Here is a 25,141-nt window from a genome sequence, read left to right as displayed (position 1 = left end):
TCACTGTCTACTTGCATTGGACCATGCTACTCCAGACAGTGGTCCTGGTGTCACCTTGTTTCCGGCCTGTTAGGCTCACAGGGCTGCTGACTGTCCCTAGAACATTTAACATCATTTTATGCCTCATACTCTTTCATCTTCTGTAACTTTTGTTTCTTTTCTTTTCCATCAGATTAGCTATGATTCCTACTTCTTTGTTTGGATCAAACATTTCCTCTACTATATGAAACTTTCCCAATTCCTTAAGGTAGAATTAAACATTTCTGCCTCAGAGTCTTATGTATTCTGTTAATATCTTTATTATGATAATTCACATGCTTGTATTTTATTTTATATTCATTTGTCTCTCCAGCCAGATTGTAAGCTTCTGCAAAGTGCAGGTGCAATCTGATTTATGTCTGTAATTAGGTAACCTGATATTCAATTACAGACATAAATTGTTATTTACCTATTATTAGTTTGGTGCTCAAAAAGGGTCTGGTGAATAACAATTAAATCTCTACATATTAAACAGGTGTTGTGTGACTGGTTATGACTTAGATGTTTTGCAGACAATATCTTGAATCCTCTCAACAATGCTACAAGGCAGATATAATTATCCTCATTTTGCATATGGAGATCTTGCAAAAGCTCAAATTGTTAGTAAATGATAGAACTAAGGTTCTACAAGACCAAATGATTCAAAGCCATGTTTTTTTCCCTGTGACTCCATGCATGAAGAGCCGGGTGTGCTGGCTTACACCTGTAATCCCAGCATTTTGGGAGGCCAAGGCAGAAGAATCACTTGAGGCCAGAAGTTTGAAAAAAACCCTGAAACCCAAAACCTATTTCCTATGATTGTTAGAAGATTAAATGAGATAATGTATATAATATGTCTGGGCAGTGCTGATAAATAGTAGGTTTTATTAAACATTGGCTTCCTGTCCTCTTGAAGCCCACAGCATGGGTATTCTTGATTTCTGAGAAGGATCAAGGCGGTTTACCTAAACTTTTTGCTGCCTCCACACACGCTCACACTCACATTCACACACATTCACACTGACATAGAGGTAATGAGAAACAGATTCTTTCTGGGGCTACTCATTTTAACCCAGACCTCTTTGTTATACTTGCCTGTTGGTAAATGTCTCTGATGACAAATGAAAGTACAGTAGAGAAATAATTAGTAGTACTGTGGACATGCAATCTTTTGGGCATGCAATCTCTCTCTCTTTGTGTGTGTGTGTGTGTGTGTGTGTGTGTGTGTGTGTGTTGCTAAGGGCTGGGGTAGAAATATTAACAGGGAAGGAATTATGCCTGCCGTCTTACCAGGACTATGCCATCTTGGCAAATTCCCAGAAATCATTCTGACTAGAGTGCTTACTCTTCCCTCCCTGTTTTGTTTTTACCCAGACAGCATATTTTAGAGTCAGGACCACTTTCTTTACTACCTCAAGATTCTCTGTAGGAAAGAAAAAGGGGAAATGGGAAGGGAATAAACATGAGCTGTAGACCAATACTGTTTTGTGGATCCTATCTTGGGATACCAGGCTCCTGAGAAATAAATCTAAGCAAGTGAAATGTGAAGCTACATTGCTAAGGGGCTGTGTTCAGGTAAGGGAGAGCAATCCCTCTGTAGTCTTCAGATCCCTGTAACTCCCTTGCAAAGCAATATTAAGATATTGCTCAGCTGCTCTTGGTACTTGACGAAGGCTAAGGGGATTTCTATGGGCTTAAGGTAAGAGAGCTGCTTCTACTCTTGATTCTCCTGGTCCATACATTTCAAGGTAGTGACCAAACAAATTTATTGTCACCAACCTGGGCTCTTGGTTTGTTTCTGATCAAACATCAGATAAGTGCCAAGTAAGGAAGAACTTCCACTACTCAAAAAATCCTCAAATTCTCTACCAAATATATAATTTAGATGCCTTCTGACCCATTACAGAACCAATGCTACATATAGAAGGGATAAAAAATGAATAGAATAAGTGAATTTAGGGCCTTGTATTGTTATTATTATATTTTTTTTTAGTCAGCCAAATTCAACAGTGGGTAGATGTTATTGTATTTTTAATGATATTATATATATAATATTATATACATGTTATATAATATATACATACTTAAAATTTTTTATTTCAATAGTTTTTGGAGTACAAGTGGTTTTGGTTATATGAATGAATTATATTGTGGTGAGTTCTGAGATTTTAGTGAACCCATTACCCAAGTAGTATATGTTGTACCGAATATGTAGTTTTTTATCTCACACCCTAGTTTTAAATGGTATATTTCATCTCTCAAGCTGGTCCCTTAAGTTTTGGAACTATGTCTTCAGCTTCTTTGAATTTTACTTCATGGCATTCCACATAGCAAGTACCTGGTGTCATTTGCTGAGTGATAGAGACAGTCACTCATATGCAACCTGTATAACTGACAAGGAGATACCAACTTGAATGGGGAGCATGAGAAGTTGTAAGGAAAAGGCATTTGGAAGCAAAAATTCGGAATCTCTAGACAGCTAAATATTCTCTGGCACTTGATTAAACTGTGAGATTAAGTAAATGCGTTGGGCGCAGTGGTTCACGACTATAATCTCAGCACTTTGGGAGGCCGAGGCAGATTGATCACTTTAGGCCAGGAATTCGAGACCAGCCTGACCAACACAGCAAAACCTCATCTCTATTAAAAGTACAAAAATTAGCCAGGAGTGGTGGCAGGTGCCTGTAATCCCAGTTACTCAGGAGGCTGAGGCAGGAGAATTGCATGAGCCCGGGAGGCAGAGGTTGCAGTGAGATCACACCATTGCACTCCAGCCTGGGTGACAGAGGCAAAAAAAAAAAAAAAAAAGAAGAGAGAGAGACAGAGAGAGACAGAGAGAGAGAGAGAGAGAGAGAGAGACAGACAGACAGAGAGACAGAGACAGAGATTAAGTAAACAAGTTCAAATTTAGTGAGAACTTTTATGTCTGATATTGTGAAGCAAGATAAATTCCACGGCTAAAAACATGTAAAATGAGAATGTCAGTTACCTGGCTGCTCAGAAAACTTAATCAATATAGAAAAATAAGTACAACCTTAGGAGTTTAAGGGAAAAAATATTTGCCAGACTGACTTGTATGCAACAGGATGCACAGTAAGTACTTTTGAATGCGATCCACTTAAATATCAAAGGATCATGGATGTGGATGACTCATTTTGAGGCAGGATTCTTTGTTTTAAATCACCCTGAGCCTGGGCATATCTTTTGGGGCGCTGGTTTGACTCTGACCCTTCTTAGCCCTTCTCTTTCCCTTTTGCAATTGGTCAAAGTCAACAGACTTTTTTTTTTTTTTTTTTTTTTTAAATAGATGGAGGCTTGCTCTGTTGCCAAAGCTGGAGTGTGGTGGCGTGATCTTGGCTCACTGCAACCTCTGCCTCCCGGGTTCAAGCAATTCTCCTGCCTCAGCCTCCCAAGTAGCTGGGACTACATGCACATGCCACCAGGTCCAGCTAATTTTTTTTTTTTTTTGTATTTTTAACAGAGACAGTGTTTCACCATACTGGCCAGGCTGGTCTTGAACTCCTGACCTCAAGTGATTCACTTGTCTTGGCCTCCCAAAGTGCTGGGATTACAGGCATGAGCCATCACATCCGCTACAGACTTCTTAAAGTAAAGCAGTGTCTTTAACTATATCCACAGAACATTGCTCTGGTTACTAGGTGTCTCTTCCAAAATCACAAGCTTCTGGGGCGAATTGAGACTTTAGTATTTCTGAAAATTCCTTTATCTCCCATCATCTCAGAGAAGGCTTGTTTCACTTTCCTGTTTCATTTTACTGTGGGTTAGTGAAAGCATGAAGAGAGAAATCTTTGGGTTGAATTAAATTTTAAATAGCAAATATTCATTAGCTGAAATGTAAGAGTGTTCAGAAATCTTCCTTAGCATAAATTAAAGGTACATGTGTGAATGTAAAAAACTGGAAGGAAATATACCAAAATTTTATAGTATTAATAGTTATAGATAGGTAATTTAAAATTTTCTTTGCATGCATGCTTTTTAATATATGACCGTTTTCTACATTGACATATTATTTTGATAAACAGAAAAAAATAATATTATGAGAAGGGTAACTGAAGTCAATAGCCACTCTCCTTCCCCTATCATCATGCTACAGGGCTTAAAGCCTGAGAGATCTAAAGAGCTGTAACTGTGTAAGTGGTATTCAGGTGTGAGTTTGGGCTGGCCAGGTAATCTCTCTGGGACTCAGGTTTCTCACCTGTGAAATGTAGGGGTTTGAGTGCAATGGTCGCATCTAGTTCTAAAATGCCTCAATTATATTATGGGCCTGCCACATCATAGGCTGTTATTATTTCAAAATGCTCTGACTTTGAGTAACAGAAATCTTGAGTAATAGTGGCTTAAATAATAAGAACTCTTACTGTTGAGTAAACAGAATATTTGAAGACACGTAGTCCAGAACTGGATCAGTTGCTCATTGAGGGTATCCAGGAGCCAGACCTCTTCAACCACTGGCTTTTGTCCTAGAGATTGTTGCCTCATAGTTACAAGATAGTTATCACATCTCTATGTAGGAAAGAAGAGGCAGAGGCAGTTTTCTCCTTTGCATCCAGTAAGGTCCTTCACATCTCGTTTGTCAGAATTAAGCCATGTGACCAACTGAGATAAATCAGTGACAAAGGAAAGGAGATTCCCATCTTGCATTAGGCCAATGATCATTCATATTATACCTCTGAGAGCAAAGAACAGCTGCTGACTCAATTAGGGGTTTATCAGCAGGGAAGGAAAGCTGAGAAAGGACAGCCACAGCGGAGGAAACAAAATATGTCTTCCAGAGCACTTAAATATTTGTGAATGAATGAGTGGTGGCCACGTTATGCCTGTTATGACTCCTGAAAACACTTGACTTTGTGGGCCCCTTCCTCCATAAAAATATTTTAAAATTACATTTATGAATGCAAGCTGGATTCGTTGTTAGTCATTATGTTTATTTTTATTTTGAATCAAAAAATTACAATTGGAACATATTTGCAGGCTCCTAAAAGTATTGTGGACCCAGACACTGTGACTACTGTGCCTAGTGGATAATTTGATCTTGGGTCTGTGTTTGCTTTCCAGATGAATTGTAAAAAATTGAGGGCAGGCACTATGTACTAGGTTTGTTGTTGCTCTCAAGGCCCCTATTGCAAAACTATACATCTAAGAGCTGCTTAATCAATACTATTGAGTTGACCTAACATATAACTGATGTCACTGTTTCTTCCTCCAGGGTGAGCCAGGTCCTCCTGGTCCTTATGGTTCTCCAGGAGCTCCTGGAATTGGACAGCAAGGTATTAAGGTAAAGATACTTGTCTTTTTGCCTATTGATGACTATTGAATTTATTGTAGGGCCTGAGGGAGCCGTGATTTGAACTCCATTTGGCCTAAACCCAATAGACACAAGGAGGTTTCCTGAAGTTACTTCATTTTATATGCTTGGACACAGCAATGTGCTTGTCAGGGGCAGTTACCACAAGAATAATTAATGTATTTTTAAATTTTGTTGGAATGAAAAACTTACTTGTCTCCAAATACCCACCCTTTTACCAAGGTACATGTAGTTCTGTTGAGTTTTCATGGACTTTAAACATTCACATGCAAATATGTTATTGGTAAGTGAAACAGCTTAACACATCGGCAATCATGGTTCACACTGAAACAGCATAAAGGGGCAGAAACCAGAAGGGCCACGGCAAAGAATAGGTCAATGATGGCAGAGAGGTTTGTAGAGAACTAGAAAGGGAAGGAAGGAACATCCATCCTGTGAGGCTCTACATTATGCAGGTTATAATAAAGCAGAAGTGCCTATTTTGAATGGCTTTTCTAAGTGGTTGTGACAATAAGATTTTGATGCAGGATTAAAATAGGAAGCAGTACGAAATAGTGTACTTTGAATGTAATTGAATATCCCCATGTATAGCATTTCAACAATAAGCACACTGAGACTCCAGGAAAGGTGGAGTTTATGTTGGCAGAGTTATGGAGAAGTTTTCTGGAAGAGATGAAGTCTGAAAAGAGCTTAAAGGAGAGGTGAAGTAGGATAGAGTGGAGAAAGGAAGGGGTGACATTCCTGGACGGTGGCAAGAGGGCAGGGCATAGCACACGCTTTGTCAGCTTAGTCAGCTCAGTAACAAAATGCATTGCCACACAGTGTGTCCTGCCAATTCTTACATAATATTTTGTGAAAGTTGAAAATGCTGAATTACATTTGGACAAGAAGAGATAACAAACATTTTAGGGTAATTTGTTCACTTAAATTCGAGCTATTTCTCTTCGTCTAGAATTTTTTACCTTTATGAATATGCAAATTTTGTCTATTTCGCTATTTATCCTTGTTGAAATCTCGAGATAACTTTATGCTATGTTTATTCTTTATTTAAAATCTCAAGATTTCATTCTATTATTTCTTTCTCTTAGGGAGAAAGAGGCCAAGAAGGAAGACCGGGAGCTCCAGGACCCATTGGAGTTGGTGAGCCTGGACAGCCAGTAAGTAGCAAAAATTCTAGATGAAATGAAAAGGACAAATATGGTTTTTGCTTGTTCTTTCTGGTTAGAATAAAGAGTCAAATTAATCCACCTTGTATCTATTTTATTTATTTATTTTTTTGAGATGGAGTCTCACTCTGTCACCCAGGCTGGAGTGCAGTGGTGCGATCTCAGCTCACTGCAACCATCACCTCCCGGGTTCAAGTGATTCTCCTGCTTCAGCCTCCAATTAGCTGGGACGACAAGTGCACGTCACCAGGCCCAGCTAATTTTTTTGTATTTTCAGTAGAGATGGTGTTTTGCCTTGTTGGCCAGGCTCATCTCGAACTCCTGAGCTGAGGTGATTCACCCGCCTCAGCCCCCGACCACCTTGTATCTTTATGAGCAACAAATGAAAATAAATATGAAAGGACCAGATCCAAGTGCTATTTTTCACAACACTTGAAATAGAACTATGTATATATGTATATGTGTAAATATATATGATGTTTACAACCAACTCTCTTTTACTGTAACTTCTTACAAGATTAATCAACTTGAACAAGAAGAAAAGAGTTCTCAGGTGTCAACATTTTCTAGGAAGAAGATCTGGACTCAAGCCTAATGTTTATACTTTATAATGGATTTCTTTGTAACCACAAGAAAAATCACTGAACCGGGCGGAAACAGCCTTAATTACGCCTTCTTTGGCCGGGCGCGGTGGCTCAAGCCTGTAATCCCAGCACTTTGGGAGGCCGAGACGGGCGGATCACGAGGTCAGTAGATCGAGACCATCCTGCCTAACACAGTGAAACCCCGTCTCTACTAAAAATACAAAAACTAGCCGGGCGAGGTGGCGGGCGCCTGTAGTCCCAGCTACTCGGGAGGCTGAGGCAGGAGAATGGCGTGAACCCGGGAGGCGGAGCTTGCAGTGAGCTGAGATCCGGCCACTGCACTCCAGTCCGGGCGACAGAGCGAGACTCCGCCTCAAAAAAAAAAAAAAAAAAAAAAAAGAAAAATCACTGAGAATAAAGACTTGGCTCATTATGTAATCCATGAGTATGCTCTAGAGTTGGGATTGATAATGGTAGACAGATAATACCTGTGTTATTCACAACATCTCTTTTATGTAGCTTTGAAGTTTACTGTTGTTGAAGAAAAAATTTCTATTAAAAGACATTTGGAGAGGAAGTAAATAAAATATGATTATTCTGGTATAAGAAGCTTGTTAACTTTTCAAGTAGTCATTATTGTCCTAGGGAAAAATAGTACCTGACTCACTTAGGTACAAATAAAAACAACTGATTGTGGATAGCTGGTCTTTGAAGTTGTCTTTGCACTGCATAGTTCCTCACATGTGTATATTCACATAAACATACACTTCCTTACTGCACTCTGTGAGTGAAATGGCAACATATTGTTTCGGTTTAGGCTTTTCACTAATGTCTGAATATACTAATTCAAAAAAGAGAGCATCATATGGAAGAAAAATACACTGGATTAATCATCTAGAGATCAGTCATCTAGTCTCAGTTTCCACTAACTAGATAGTACCATTAAAGATAAACCACTAACTTATTTTGTTCTCTGTTTTGGTTCTGTGTTTCTGCTTAACAAACTTCCTCAGGACTTAGTGCCTTAAAACAATAATTTGTTATTTCTTATGATTTTGCGGGTTGACATGAGAGTTCTGTATAACTTGAAGTCAGATGGAGTGCTAAAATGGCTGGAATGTTAAAAATGGCCTCACATGGCTGGCAGTTTGGTGCAGGTTGTTGTCTGGGAACTTAGCTGGGGTTGTTGCCCAGAGACCTCAGTTCTCCACCACATAGGCAGCTACAGGTGGTTGCTTGGGCTTCCTCACAACATGGCAGCTTAAATCCAAGCAGAAGTGTTCTAATAGGCAGAATTTGTGAGGCTCAGCCTCAGAAATTATATAGCATCATTTCTGTGACACCTAAAATAAGCATAGGAGCAGCTCAGATTCGAGTGGAATAGAAAAAGATTTCACCCCTTATGAAGAATATCAAAGAACTTGTGGATATATTTAATTTAGCAAAGTCTCAAATTTTAACTTCTATAAAATTAAAAGACTGGGTTCTCCTTAGGTCTATGATTTTCAGAGCTGGAAACATTCTGAAAATGTCAAAGAAATAAGCCACAATTATTATTATTATTTTAGAGAGTCTTGCTCTGTCATCTAGGTTAGAGGGCAGAGGCATGATCTCAGCTCACTGCAGCCTCTGCCTCCCAGGTTCATGTGATTCTCCTGCCTCAGCCTCCCGAGTAGCTGGGATTACAGGTGCCCACCACCACACCTGGCTAATTTTTGTAGTTTTTGTAGAGACAGGGTTTCACCATGTTGGCCAGGCTGGTCTTGAACTCCTGACCTCAGGTGATCCCCCCCACCCCCACCACCAGGCCTCCCAAAGTGATGGGATTACAGGCATGAGCCACTGTGTCCGGCCTAAAAAATTTTTAAATGTAGATTGACAATTGTTTTTTCCAAAGAACTTTGTGCTTTGCTATTATGCATACCTTCCAAACTCAGAACTAAACTTAAGAATGAGTTTCACTTATTCATTGTTGTTCTTAAAATGTTTTTGTTTTTAAATAATGAAATATTTTAATCATACTGGAAAATCTAGAGAATGAGTTGGTAAACCTCCACCAGGTAGATAATTAAACTTAGTACATTTACTACTCTTGCTTTAGATTTTCTTTAAAAAACATAAAACATTATGGATACAGTAAAGTCTCCCTATCTTTTTCAGACAATAGAAGAGGAAGAAACACTTATCAACTTATTTTATGAGGCCAGTTTTCCTTTGACACCAAAACAAAATACTAAACATACATAAGAGGAAAACTACAGACCAATATACCTTGTGAATATGATAGACATAAAAATTCTTAACAATATGCTAGCTAAATAGAATTCAATGTATAAAAAGAATTGTACAGCATGATCAAGTGAGGCTTATCCTATGGATGCAAGTCTGGCTTAATAATTGAAAATTAATCAATGGAATATACCATATTAATAGGCTAACGAAGAAAGATCACGTGTGATCACATCAAATGACACAGAAAAGCATTTGACAAAACTCAAAACCCTAATAAATGCTGATAAATCTCTCATAAAAACTCAGAAAATTAGAAATAGAGGAAGAATTTCCTCAATTTCTATGAAAAATCTAGAGCTAATATTACGCATAATAGTGAAAGAATGAATGCATCCCTCTAAGATTAGGAACAAGAAAAGATGTCTGTTCTCACCAGTCTTATTCAACATAGTATTGGAAGTTCTAGCCAGTACAGTAAGACAAGAAAAAGAAATATAAGGCATTGGTATAAAAACAATAAATAAAACTGTCCTTATTTGCAGATGATATGATGGCCTCCATAGAAAATCCCAAGAAATCTACACGAAAACCTCCTAGAATTAACAAGTGAGTTCAGCAAGGTCACAGGATACAGTATCAACATACAAAATCAATTTAATTTCTGTATCCTAGCAATGAACACACAGAAACTAAAATTAGAAGCACAACACCATTTTTAATTGCTAAAAAAGAAAAATACTTGGGTAGAAATCTAATAAGACATGTATAGGACTTGTATAAAACTACAAAACACTGATGAAAGAAATCAAAGATATTTAATAAATTTAGAGACATGTTTATAGATTAGAAGACTCAACAACATAAAGATGTAAATTCTTCCCAAATTGATGTAAAAGTTTAGTGCAAATGCTTTTGATATCCCAGCAAGATTTTGTTTAGACTTGGACAGGGCTATTTTAAAATTAATATGGAAAGGCAAAAGAGCTAGAATAACTTTTAAGAAACTTCAAAAAAAATACACTTGGAGAAATTATACTAACTTATCTGGTCTTAAGATTTATTATATAGTCACAGTAATGATGACTGTGTGGTATTGGCAAATTATAGAAATACGATCAGTGGAACAGAATAGAGACTCTAGATTCAGACCTACGCAAACGTAATCAACAGATTGCAAAAGCAATCCAAAGTGGAAACATAGTCTTTTCAACAAATGGTGCTGGCACAATTGGATATCTGTGCTAACACAAAAAATGAACCTCAATTTAAGTCTCGCACCTTACACAAAGAGTAACTGAAAATGGATCATAGATTTAAATATAAAATGTAAAATCTATAAAACATTTAGAGTAAAACATATGAGAAAAGCTTTAGGATTGTGGGCTTGATGAAGATTTCTTAGACATGTCACCAAAAACATGATGCCCCCTAAAAAGTAATTAATTGGACTTCATCAAAGTGGTAAATGTTTGCTCTGTGAAAGACTCTGTTAAGGATCTAAAGAGACAAGCTGCTGATTGGGAGAAAATATTCGCAAACTACAAATTTATAAAGGATTTGTATTGGGAATACTTTTTTAAAAAAATTCTCAAAACTCAATAATAAATCAAAAATCTAATTAGAAATTGGGCGAAATATCAAATATATATACATATCTCAAGCATATATACATGCACATACACAACTTGGTGTATATATATCTATATATGTGTACATAATACTTGTATATATTTTTACATATTTTGTTTCTTTTTTGTGGTTACTAAACTTTAATATGTGTTCTTTTTATTAACTTTCATTTTAGGTCCAGGGGTACACGTGCAGGTTTGTTATATAGGTAAATTGCATGCCACAGGGGTTTGGTGTAGAGATTATTTCATCATCCAAATAATAAGCATAGTATCTGATAGGCAATTTATCCATCCTCACCCTTTTCTCACTTTCCGCCTTCAAGTAGGCCCCAGTGTCTGTTGTTCCCTTCTTTGTGTCCTTGTGTTCTCAATATTTAGCTTCCACTTACAGGTTAGAACTTGCAGTGTTTGGATTTCTGTTTCTGAGTTAGTTTGCCTAGGATAATGGCTTCTAGCTCCATCCATGTTGCTGCAAAGGACATGATCTCATTCTTTCTTATGGTTGTGCAATATTTCATGGTGTATATGTAACACATTTCTTTATCCAGTCTACTCTTGATGGGCATTTAGGTTGATTCTTAACATATTTTCTTGACTAACAAGTTTGAAATGTCATCAATATTGCCACCTGCTCCTGAAAAATATACTGACCATATGAGACTTTTACTTTAATCATTTCTTCCACTTTCAGAGTATTATTCCTGTTGACTTAGTTCTACCTTATTTTCATCCTACCAAAATTATTTATTATTATTTTTGAACTTTTTAAAGTTAGTATTTGTATAGTTTTACCCATATATTTACCCATTTCTTAGTTGACATAGCTTCCTAAATTTCTCTTTTCTTCTTGGCCAATTTCTTTATTTTTTCAATAAATATTTTTTTCAGAAGATGTTTTCAGTAAAAGTATGTTAGTGCTAAAGTCTTTCAGCCTTTGGTTGAAATGCCATTGTTTAGTTTGCTTTGTAAGAATAATTTAGCTGGTGCAGTCTGGATTGTGTACTAATTCCATTGTCTGCTGGCAACTATGGTTTCTGTTTCCATGTTTTTAGTCTGTTTATAATTTCTTGCAGTAATTCATTTTTGCCTTAGGCTGTTTTGCAATTTTTTTTTATTCTTTAGATTTCCTGTAGAGGAATTATGATTCACATAAGTGTGAATATATTTTCACATATATTTTTTCAGATTTACTGTTTCATGAATCTGAGGACTCCATAGTTTAAAAAAGTTCTTAGTTATTATTTCTTCAAATATTTTCTTTCCGCATTCTATTTATCAAGAAATCCTTCTAGACGTTTGGTTGCAATTGGATAATTTTCTCAAATCTAACTTATAATCCACAAATTTATCTTTATCAGGTTATAAAATGTTCTTAACTCATTCATTGTATTTTTAAGTTAATAAGTATTTTAAAAATTCTTAAAGTTATTTAGAAAAATCTACTTTTTATTCACTATATTTATTATCTTTTTACTATACTGTTCTTGTATTTTCCATTATTTCCTTAAGACCATTAAGTATTTAAAGTACTGGCTGGGTGTGGTGGCTCACACCTGTAATCCCAGCATTTTGGGAGGCCAAAGCCGGTGGATTATGAGGTCAGGAGATTGAGACCATCCTGGCTAACACAGGGAAACCCCATCTCTACTAAAAATACAAAAAATTAGCCAGGCATGGTGGCGGGCGCCTGTAGTCCCAGCTACTCGGGAGACTGAGGCAGGAGAATGGCATGAACCCGGGAGGCAGAGCTTGCATTGAGCCGAGATGGTGCCACTGTACTTCTGGGCAACAGAGCGAGACTCCATCTCAAAAAAAAAAAAAAAAAGTATTTAAAGTACTTCTTTTTTGTCTCTATTATTTTATTCTATTATTTGACATTCTTGAGGAGGTTTACATTGTGTTAGTTTACTTTAATTCATTGTGAGTTATTTTCTTTTATGTTTTGTACTTTGCCATCTGAATTATTTTCAGCTGGGCTTTAATTGTGGATCCTAAGTTTTCTTAGGATTCGAGAGGAGTTTGTGTTTGTATCTCTTACTTACTCTAGGGGTCTCCTTGATGCTAATGTCTTGACTAAGGTGTTCATGAACTAGTTAGATAATGTCAATTGAAATCATAAACTCACACACAGCACAGGACCAGCTTAGAAATATTTAGTTATTATGAGCCCAAGTCAAGCAGACAAGATTCTTGTCATTCATATCATTTTGTTGATGGGATGGCTTTTTTCTACCTTGTTCTTTCATTGAATATATACAGATGCTCTTTGACGTACAATGGAGTTACATCCTACTATACCTATCATAAATCAAAAATACTGTAAGTTGGAAATGCATTTAGTGTTGGTAACACTGAAGATGGTTCCCAACTTACAATGGTTTGATTTATATATATATATATTTTACTTTATGAGGATGCAAACACAATGTATTCAGTAGAAACCATGAGCCCATTGTAAGTCATAAGGAGATCCTTGATTTACCATGGGGTTACATGCTGACCAAACCATTGTAAAATCCAAAAATCTTAAGTCGAACTCCATCTTAAGTTGGAGACTGTCTCTGTAAGTTTGTGGGAATCTCAATTTCTCAGTTTCTGTCTTCATTTTCCATTGCATGAGCCAAAGTCTTTGCTACTGTTTCTCCCTCTAAATTTCCTAGTCTTCCTCCCACACAAACACACTTTTCTATTCAGGACATCTGTTGCACCAGCTTAGATGCTTACCTAAGATGCTTAACTTATATGCTAGAATTTTCGAGTTTTGATTCTCTCTTTTTGAACCCTGTAATTTCTCTTATCTTCTTTGGAGTCTTCCGTGCCTTTAAAATTAATCTTAAACAATGTATATTACCTGTCTTTCTAACCGTTTGTAGCTGAGAGTTTTTAACAATATTACCAGAACATGAAATGCTTGCTTGCTTGCTTTCCAAGTCATAATTACACAGAGTTATACTTAATTGGGAACTAAAATCATAACACAGATGGGAAAGATCCTAAATAATGTATCAAAACGTTGCATCAAAATGTCATTATAAAAAAATCAACAATGTGAATTTTTTTTTTTTTTTTTTTTTTGAGACAGAGTCTTACTCTTGTCCCTCAGGCTAGAGTGCAATTGGGCAATCTCGGCTCATTGCAACCTCCACCTCCCGGCTTCAAGCGATTCTCCTGCCTCAGCCTCCCAAGTAGCTGGGACTACAGGCTCCAGCCACCACATCTGGCTAATTTTTGTATTTTTAATAGAGATGGGGTTTCACCATGTTGGCCAGGCTGATCTCGAACTCCTGACCTCAGGTAATCCGCCCACCTCAGCCTCCTGAAGTGCTGGGATTACAGGCGCGAGCCACCATGCTCGGCCAACAATGTGAATTTTTGAATTATTTAGAAGTAACATAAAGACTTATCTTAGGACTAACAAAGGTTCTACTGAAAGTCCTTTACTTCTGTTTCTTTGCCTGAATTATTTCAAGTGTTTCATATTTACTACTCTCTTTTCACTACCACACTAATATAAATCTGTTGATAGATTGAATTAATGTTCTAGCTCCGAGACCTACTTTTGAACTGTCATCTGTCATCTTTATGTGATTACTACTAGCGTTGTGCTGGTCTGGTAGATGTAACTGATCCATAAAAATTAAATTGGTTAAGACTGTCAGGGTGATCTGTTTGTTTTTTATGCAAGGTTATTCAGAGCACTGTAAATAAAAAAAAAAAAAACCCTGAAAGAGAACTGTAATTACTTTGAGATTAAAAAATAAAGTAGAAGGCAATGTTTGAAGATAATGGACAGTTACTATTATTATTGGCATATTTATTTCTAATGCTTGCAACGTATATTGAAAGCATTTTTATTATTAACACTATTGAGATTACTATGGAAAGTAATAAGATGAACATAATGAACAATCATATTTTATCCCATTGTTAATGTCTGAAATAAAGCATTTCACTGATCAGGTTGTGTTAACGGATAATTAGATTCCTTCATTATTTATTTTTTATTAGAGGTGTTCGTTAGAAGCCAAGTAAGTATGTCATAGTTGTAATTGGTTCTCATGGCCTTAGAAAGGACACTGAGTTTTTTTAACAGAAGGATTTCTGTCTTTTTTTTTTTTTTTTTTTTTTTTGAGGCGGAGTCTCGCTCTGTCGCCCGGACTGGAGTGCAGTGGCCAGATCTCAGCTCACTGCAAGCTCCGCCTCCCGGGTTCACGCCATTCTCCTGCCTCAGCCTCCCGAGTAGCTGGGACTACAGGCGCCCGCCACCTCGCCCGGCTAGTTTTTGTATTTTTAGTAGAGACGGGGTTTCACCGTGTTAACCAGGATGGTCTCGATCTCCTGACCTCGTGATCCGCCCGTTTCGGCCTCCCAAAGTGCTGGGATTACAGGCTTGAGCCACCGCGCCCGGCCGGATTTCTGTCTTTTAAAAATAATCTTTTGGTACTATCTTAATAAATTAAACTATAGCTCATTTAACCCAAGTACCTTCTACTTCTCTTCTCTGGTTAATGATCATCTTTCATTCTGAGTGTTTAACTGGAAGACTTGAGAATATACTGATGGTGTGGAATATTGCTCTGATGGTTTATAGAAATTACACTTTGGATCGCTGCTTTTTTCCCCTAAATGATTGTCCATGAGCGTTAACTCTCTGTTCTCAGCAGCTTTGGATACTTGACTCCTTAAAGCTTCCAATATTTTCACCTCCACCTTAGCTAACGTACTCTAGAAGTGCAGAGAATGAAGGAAGATTCAGTGTTTATTGTGTGCAGCATGCTTTTTACACATCGTTTAATTTAAATAACTCACTCTGACTGCCTTTATTTGCAAAAACTTCCATAAAAGGACATTCTTAGCAATTAAAAGTAAAATAATTTGGATAATAATAGCAGATATTTATTGAGTGCTTAATCTGTAAAAGATTTAAGTCTCTCTGACTTAATCCTTACATGAACACTTGTGGTTGAGGTAGATACTATTATTATCAACATTTTGAGGAGGATGCTGTGCTTTGCAGAGATTGACTTACTTGTTTAAGGTGAAACTGCTCATATGTAGCAGAGCTGGGACTTGAACCTCAGTCCAAATGACACCAAAATCTGCTTTTAATTATTATGCAATACTATCAGTTCCATGAGACAGGGAGCAGTTTTGTCTGCTATCCCTAGAACCTAGCAAAGTGCCTTTTACCTGCTAGGAGTTTGGTATATCTTTGTTGGATGAATGAAAAAAGTTGAGTGAACTGGAAAAATACTTCCTTACATTTAATGTAAATTGTGTTTTTTTTTTCATTTGTCATATTATTAGGGAAAAAATAATTTGTCAATGTTTTCTTTGTTAAAGTATGTGTTTTCTTTGTTAAAGTATGTGATGTTGACTTGGCACTTTTGGTTTAGTTTGCAATCTATTAATAATTTGGCTTAGCTTGTAATCTGTTAATAATTTTCATGCTCCTATTTATTTTTCTACTAGGTAATTGCTCTGCCAGTAGAGTAAACTGTCATGGATATTAGTGCTTTCATTAAGATCTCGAAAGTGTTAAAATCTAGGTTTCTGTTAAATGTTGCAATTTAAATTGAGTAAGATGTTAGCTTTTTCTTTTAATTAAAGTCTTTACTAAATCAGTATGTATAAATACTGAAGAAGATTGTCTTGCAAAATATAAAACATTAGGGAAGGACAAAAAAATTAAACACTGGAAAACAGATCTTTTTCTTACGAATCTGTAGCTGTGATCAGTCGCTGATGAGTATAATGCTGCATCCTCATTCTGCTACTGGGCTTTAGCGGAAAGCATGTCTTAAATCACCCTGGATTACTGTATCTCCAGCCCAAAGATCATTCAGTGGCTGTAGTGTGCTGGTTTAGGAACTTGTGGGAAAGTTGTCAGACTTTGTTCCATCATAGGTTGATTTCTCTGGCGAGTGAAGCCTAATTATCGTTTAGATTCATCAGAGAAAAAGCTTCAGTTTTTTCTTCTAAGATTCTTGTTATAAGTTCCTTTACTACTTTTTTACCTTCTGGCCAAGAAGAAAAGGAGAGAAAAATTATCATCTTTAAAAATTCCTGATTTAAATGAAAACCTCACTATTACTCTTTTATTTTTCCATTAGTACCTTTTCTGCAAGTCCATTCCAAAGCCTGAGACTGTGTTTTTCTTAACTCATGTGAGAAGTCATTTTTCCTAGTGGCTTTCTGAGCAATAGTTACATGAACTTCTTAATTTGAATCATTGCAATTGAAAATCCTGTTTCCCCTTAATGATCCTATCAAGATTTCAATTTGCATATAAAACTGCCTGTGGGTTCAACCAGTTCCTGAAATAATTCAAGTTTTAATCCAAGTTTATCAGTACAGAAATTAAAACACATGTAAACAGCACTTAATGCTTTAAAACAGCTGTGTGATGATTTCTTCACAGCGCTCCCCTGATAATTAAATTATTAAATCACTCTGCATCCTTCTCTGGGCCACACTGTTCTAGATTTTTAACATTTCCTCAGATAATTTATTTCTTAATTCTTATTTCAAAGCATCATTTAATTTCCATTTTCTTCTACTTTGAGAACACTGGAATAGAACATTTTATGCCAATCAAATGGAACGAGTATTTAATACAATGGGAATATTATTCTTCATAGCTCAACCATTCTACTGATCAGTATGGAGATTACTAGAAGGATTCTCACTAAAAATTTAAATAGAGCTACAGTCATTAGCCATTTCTTGGTATTCATGGGAGATTGGTTTCAGGACCTCTGTAGATATCAAAGTCCACAGATGTTCAAGTCCCTTGTATAAAACGGCATAGTATTTGCAAATAAACTATGCACGTCTAGTATACTTTGAATCATCTCTAGACTGCTTATAATACCTAATACAACATAAATGCTGTGTAAATAGTTATTATACTGTAGTATTCAGGAACTAATAAAGTAGAAAAAGCCTGTACATGTTTAGTACAGATCCAACTATCCATTTTTTCTTCTTTTGCATGTGAACTGAAATATAACCATTCTCTTTCTTCCTCTTTCCTCCCTTTCATCACTCCTCCTTCCATTTTCTCTCTCCTCCTGCTCCTCATTTTCTCCTATCCTAACCAGGGTCCCCGTGGTCCTGAGGGAGTACCAGGAGAGAGGGGCTTACCCGGAGAAGGATTTCCAGGACCAAAGGTAACAATACCTTCAGTACCAGGAAAAGGTGCTTTGTCTTGCATGCTCATGAATTACAAATATTAAAAATGTGTCCTAGCCAATTTTTAGAAGTTAAGTATTTTTCTGACCATCTTTATTCTATTAAATGAAGGAATATGTAATTTTCCCTGTAATGTGAAAGTACAGTAAAATTTGGAACTACAAATAAGTAATTGAAAGACTTCTACTTCATGTAATTACTACATATGAAATTAGAAAAATCTCTTAAAGTAGTTTGCAGTCATTAAAGCTACAGTGATAAATAACATCCTTATGCCCAGAGGTTAAATCATTATGTGTAGCTATGGCAATGCTTTGCTCACAGCTTTGTTTGTGAAACACAGATAAGAAACCAATCTGTAATAGTACTGCCATCAATATAATAAGAAAGAAAATTTTACCACAGGAACAAAATGTTACGAAAGACCTCCTTTTTACCTGGCCATTGAGAATTTCCTATCATTTCCCATATATAATTCTTGAGCTCAAGTTGTTCTGCACCAAGGATTGGCAAACTTTTCTGTAAAGGGGCAGATAGCAAATATTTTAGGCTTTGTGAGCCATATGGTATCTGCTGTAACTACTTAACTCTGCTGTTGTAGCTCGAAAGCAGCCATAAACAATGTATAAATGAATGAATGTGACTATATTTATAAATAAAAACTATATTTATAGTAAAAAAAACAGGCAGTGGGCTGAATTTGGCTTATGGGCTGTAGTTTGCTGTCCCCTGCTATAGGCAGTTTGTATATAATCTTTGGCACATTTGCTGAAGGCCACGTTAAAAAGCGTTTTCCAAAATACATTGAGCAGCATTGACAATGTTTCAGAGTATATAAAGATACATTTTGGATTCCTTCTTCCTTTATTTCCAAAGTTTTCCCTCAAAACGCACACATGCATATACATACATACTGCCCAGAGAAGTACATGCAGCTTTCTAAGTGTCTGAGACCCTCCACATCAGTCATTCCATCAGGTTACTAAGATATGACCTTCTCAGTATGGCCTCATGCTCTAAAAGTGCATTTCATTCTCAGCTTCTTCCACCATGATCAATATTCAATTACCTATGAGAATCCTAAATCTCTACTAGAGGGAAAACAATTAGATAAAAACAAATAATTCATCCTCAGTTGTGAGTGACAAAGACGCCCTTGTTAACAAACACATTTTAATTTGTCATGATAATGGAAATAATATGTTGGATAAAGGGATATTACTAACACCTCTGACTAATCACAGTATCACTGTCGGAAGACAGGTCAGCAACTTGGCTTGACATCAAGGAAAGTTTTATAACACACAGTTTGAAATTTTTTTGGCACTTAGTAAATTTCTATTTCTATTTATGTGTAGCCCAAATAATCTGAAAAATTCAAATAGAATTATTTCTCTTTAAAATCTGTGTTTTTTAAAGAGAAAGAAATAAATGAGAAACGAGTATGTGAAACATTAAGAAGAGTATTCCAGGGTATTTCATAATGACAGGTTCAACATACTTTTATATTATATAAAGTATTATCATACTTTAATGATACTCTTGTATGTAATAGCTCATGAGCATTGACCTCTATCTCATCAAAGAAAGAACACATCATGTTCTGTGCTGTTATAGGGTCAAGTATATGCAGTTATATTCTGTGGTAATGATCAGAAGAACCCATTAGTCAGAATATTTCATTCCTCAACCAGTCAGACTGATGGGTGTCCTCTGTATGTCCTATTTGGGGCTAATTTGTAAATGTTCTTTGATTTTACTCTTGGTTCTAATAAATTTATTAAATGAATGCTACTTCTGATTGATTATATGGTTTATTTTTCATAAAAATGCATGAAGTATTATGACTTGATATAAATTATATTAAGGACAGAGTTGTTCACTTAGGTCATGTAACTATAGAAGCATATCCAAGAAGATTTTCCATGAATTCTTTTAAACATAAATTTTCAATGAATGTTTATAAACACAGACAAAAAAAATTTAGTGATCTAATCCTAGCAAGTATTAGTTCACATATTAGTATGAGAGATAAATTTTCCTTTTGTGATGGACCCAGTTTCAGCAATATTAAGGAAAAGGAGGCTTGATCCAGCTAGTTATACTATGTGCTTGATTAGGTGCTCCATTTCCAGAATATTTTTGTTTAAATTGGGAACTGAGCTCTTTTCTAACTTCAGGGATGCTACATATGTGTTTTGCTTGGATAGCTTCCTTCTTGTTTAAGTGTTATGACTAATGTATTTTTTGCAAGTTGCGAATCTCAGAGTCAATTAGAATTACCCGTTTGTAGTAAACAATGACTATGGATGCTTGATTTAAAAAATAATTTTGAAGCACAATTCATAGTATTTGTAATGTAAACTCTTTTAAAATTCGGATTTTGGTTGGTGCATTGATATCCCTCCCTTGTACTTTCAGGGTGAAAAAGGTTCTGAAGGACCAACTGGCCCACAGGGATTACAAGGCCTGTCAATCAAAGGGGACAAGGTACTGTATAATAGGGTATACACTAGAAACAATGCCAATAAAATTGTCATCGTTTTTTATGTATGTACATTTCTGAACTGTATACATGACAACCATGCCACACAGGTATCTGGTTAATTATAAATCTAGTATGTTCTTTTTTAAAATTAATTTTTTTTATTTCCATAGGTTATTTAGGAACAGGTGGTGATAGGTTACATAAGTTCTTTAGTGGTGATTTATGAGATTTTGGTGTGCCCATCACCCAAGCAGTATACAGTGAACCCAATTTGTGGTCTTTTATCCCTCACCCTCTTCCCATCCTTTTGCCTGAGACCCCAAAGTCCATTGTGTCTTTTTTATGCCTTTGCATCCTCATAGCCTAGCTCCCACATATGAGTAAGAACATACGATGTTTGGTTTTCTATTTCTGAGTTACTTCACTTAGAATAATAGTCTCCAATCTCATTCAGGTCACTGCGAATGCCGTTAATTCATTCCTTTTTATGGCTGAGTAGTATTCCATCATATATGTGTATATATACACACACACACTATAATATATGTATCATAGTTTCTTTATCCACTCATTGATTGATGGGCATTTGGGTTGATTCCATGTTTTTGCAATTGCAAATTGTGCTGCTATAAACATGTATGTGCAAGCACCTTTTTCGTATAAGACTTCTTTTCCTCTGGGTAGATACCCAGTAGTGGGAATGCTGGATCCAATGATAGTTATACTTTTAGTTCTCTGAGGAATCTCCACATTGTTTTCCATAATGGTTGTACTAGTTTACATTCCCACCAGCAAGGTAGAAGTGTTCACTGTTCACTGCATCTACGCCAACATCTATAATTTTTTGATTTTTTGATTATGGCCATTCTTGCAGGATAAGGTGGTATCACATTGTGGTTTTGATTTGCATTTCCCTGATCATTAGTGGTGTTGAGCATTTTTTCATGTTTGTTGGCCATTTGTATATCTTCTTTTGAGAATTGTGTATTCATGTCCTTAGCTCACTTTTTAATGGGATTGTTTGTTTCTTTCTTGATAATTTGTTTGAGTTCATTGAAGATTCTGGATATTAGTCCTTTGTCACATGTATAGATTGTGAAGATTTTCTCCCATTCTGTGTGTTGTATGTTTATTCTGCTAACTGTTCCTTTTGCTGTGCAAAAGCTTTTTAGTTTAGGTCCCAGCTATTTATCTTTGTTTTTATTGCATTTGCTTTTGGGTGCTTCATCATGAAATCCTTGCCTAAGCCAATGTCTAGAAGGGGTTTTTCAATGTTATCTTCTAGAATTTTTATAGTTTCAGGTTTAGATTTAAGTCCTTGATCCATCTTGAGCTAATTTTTGTATAAGGTGAGAGATGAGGATCTAGTTTTATTCTTCTACGTATGGCTTGCCAATTATTACAGCTGAATTATTCCAGTTGAATAGGGTGTCCTTTCCCCACTCTACTCTTGTTTGCTTTGTCAAAGATCAGTTGGCTGTAAGTATGATGGTTTATTTCTGGGTTCTTTATTTTGTTCCACTGGCCTATGTGGCTATTTTTATACCAGTACCATGCTGTTTTGGTAACTATGGCCTTATAGTGTAGTTTGAAATCAGGTAATTGATGCCTCCGGATTTGTTCTTTTTGCTTAGTCATGCTTTGGCTCTGTGGGCTCTTTTTTGGTTCCATATGAATTTTAGAATTGTTTTTTCTAATTCTGTGAAGAATGATGGTGGTATTTTGATGGGAATTTCATTGAATTTGTAGATCACTTTCGGCAGTATGGTCATTGTCACAATATTGATTCTACCTATCCATGAGCATGGGCTATGTTTCCATTTGTTTGTGTCATCTATGATTACTTTCAGCAGTGTTTTGTAGTTTTCCCTGTAGAGGTCCTTCACCTCCTTGGTTAGGTATATTCCTAAGTATTTTATTTTATTTTTCGCAGCTATTGTAAAAAGGGTTGAGTTCTTGATTTGATTCTCAGCTTGTTTGCTGTTGGTGTATGGAAGAGCTACTGATTTGTGTACATTAATTTTGTATCTGGAAACTTTGTTGAATTCTTTTATCAATTCTAGGAGCTTTCTGGAGGAGTCTTTAGGGTTTTCTAAGTAAACAATCATATCATCAGCAAACAGACAGTTTGACTTCCTCTTTACCAATTTGGAAGTTCTTTATTTCTTTCTCTTATCTGATTGCTCTGGCTAGGACTTCCAGTACTATGTGGTGGAGGGGTGGTGAGATTGGGCATGCTTGTCTTGTTCCAGCTCTCAGAGGAAATGCTTTCAGCTTTTCTGCATTCAGTATTATGTTGGCTATAGGTTTGTCATAGATGGCTGTTACTACCTTGAGGTTTGCTCCTTGCATGCCAATTTTGCTGAGAGTTTTCATCATAAAGTGATGCTGGATTTTGTCAAATGCTTTTTCTGCATCTATTGAGATGATCATGTGATTTCTGTTTGTTGTTTTGTTTTTTTGAGGCAGGGTCTTACTTTGTTGCCCAGGCTGGAGTGCAGTGGTACCATCTCAGTTCACTGCAACCTCCACCTCACAGGTTGAAGCAGAAGGCTCCTGCCTCAGCCTTCTGAGTAGCTTGGATTGTAGGTGTCCACCACCACATCCAGCTAAATTTTATATTTTTAGTAGAGACGGGGTTTCACCATGTTGGCCAGGCCGGTCTCGAACTTCTGACCTCAAGTGATACACCTGCCTTGACCTCCCAAAGTGCTGGGATTACAGGTGTGAGCTACCGTGCCCAGCCTGTTTTATTCTGTTCATGTGGTGTATCACATTTATTGACTTGCGTATGTTAAACTCATCCCTGCATCCCTGGTATGAAACCCATTTGATCATGGTGGATTATCTTTTCTATATATTGTTGGATTCAGGTAGTATTTTGTTAAAGATTTTAGCATCTATGTTCAGCAGGGATATTGGTCTGTAGTTTTCTCTTTTGGTTATGTCCTTTCCTGGTTTTGGTCTTAGGGTGATACTGGCTTCATAGAATGTTTCAGGAAGGGTTCCCTTTTTCTCTGTCTCACGGAATAGTGTCAATAGGATTGATACCAATTCTTTGAATGTCTGGTAGAATTTTGCTGTGAATCCGTCTAGTCCTGGACATTTTTTGTTGGTAATTTTTAAATTACCATTTCAATCTCACTGCTTGTTATTGGTCTGTTAAGAGTATCTACTTCTTCCTGATTTAAGCTAGGAAGGTTGTATCTTTTCAGGAATTTATTCATCTCCTCTAGGTTTTCTACTTTATGTGCATAAAGGTGTCCATAGTAGCCTTGAATGATCTCTTGGATTTCTGTTTGGATTTCTTTTTGATTTTTGGTGCCAGTTGTAAATCTCCTGTTTCATTTCTAATTGAGCTTATTTGGATTTTCTCCCTTCTTTTCTTGGTTAATCTTGTTAATGGTCTATCAATTTATCTTTTCTTTTCTTTGTATTTTTTTTTTTTTTTTTGAAACAGAGTCTCGTTCTGTCCCCCAAGCTGGAGTTCAGTGGCACAATCTTGGTTCACTGCAAGTTCCGCCTCCTGGGTTCATGCCATTCTCCTGCCTCAGCCTCCCGAGTAGCTGGGACCACAGGCGCCCGCCACCACACCCGACTGACTTTTTTGTATTTTTAGTAGAGATGGGGTTTCATCGTGTTAGCGGATGGTCTCAATCTCCTGACCTTGTGATCCGCCCGCCTCAGCCTCCCAAAGTGCTGGGATTGTAGGCGTGAGCCACCACACCCAACCAATTTATATTTTCAAAGAACGAGTTTTTGTTTAATTTATCTTTTGAATTTTTTATTTTCAATTTCATTCAGTTCTGCTCTGATCTTGGTTATTTCCTTTCTGCTGAGTTTGGGTTTGGTTTGTTCTTGTTTCTCTAGTTTCTTGAGATGTGACCTTAGATTGTTTGTTCTCTTTCAGAATTTTTGATATAGGTGTTTAGGGCTATGAACTTTCCTCTTAGCACCACCTTTGCAGTATACCAAAGGTTTTGGTAGGTTGTGTCACTACTGCCATTCAGTTCGAAGAATTTTAAAATTTCCATCTTGATTTCATTTTTGACCCAATGATCTTTCAGGAGCAGGTTATTTAATTTCCATGTATTTGCATGGCTTTGAAGGTTCATTTTGGAGTTGATTTCCAGTTTCATTCCACTGTGGTCTGAAAGACTGCTTGGTATAATTTTAATTTTCTTGAACTTATTGAGGCTTGTTTTGTTGCCTTTGATATGGTTTATCTTGGAGAAAGTACCATGCACTGTTGAGTAGAATGTATATTTTGTGGTTGTTGGGTAGAATGTTCTGTAAGTATCTGTTAAGTCCATTTGTTCCAGAGTATAGTTTAAATCCATTGTTTCTTTGTTGACATTCTGTCTTGATGACCTGTCTAGTGCTGTCAGTGGAGTATTGAAGTGCACTACTGTTATTGTGTTGCTGTCTCTCTCATTTCTTAGGTATATTAGTAATTGTTTTATAAATTAGGGAGCTCCAGTGTTAGCTGCATATATATTTAG

The 25,141-nt window shown here is 36.5% G+C and overlaps 1 protein-coding gene across 2 annotated transcripts in view; it reads left to right on the top strand.

Moving 5' to 3' along the window:
- Positions 1–25,141, top strand: part of COL28A1 (collagen type XXVIII alpha 1 chain) — a 186,644-nt gene that overhangs the window by 40,058 nt on the left and 121,445 nt on the right. For both annotated transcript variants that reach the window (XM_033193259.1, XM_033193258.1), the window contains exons 12-15: positions 5,246–5,314; positions 6,433–6,501; positions 18,061–18,129; positions 20,573–20,641. In XM_033193259.1, the coding sequence (XP_033049150.1) occupies positions 5,246–5,314; positions 6,433–6,501; positions 18,061–18,129; positions 20,573–20,641 (276 nt within the window). The remainder of the gene's footprint in view (positions 1–5,245; positions 5,315–6,432; positions 6,502–18,060; positions 18,130–20,572; positions 20,642–25,141) is intronic.

The sequence above is a fragment of the Trachypithecus francoisi genome, unplaced genomic scaffold, assembly GCF_009764315.1.
Source record: "Trachypithecus francoisi isolate TF-2019V2 unplaced genomic scaffold, Tfra_2.0 Lachesis_group4, whole genome shotgun sequence".
Taxonomy (NCBI): domain Eukaryota; kingdom Metazoa; phylum Chordata; class Mammalia; order Primates; family Cercopithecidae; genus Trachypithecus; species Trachypithecus francoisi.
This window is presented reverse-complemented; position numbering and strand designations above follow the sequence as displayed.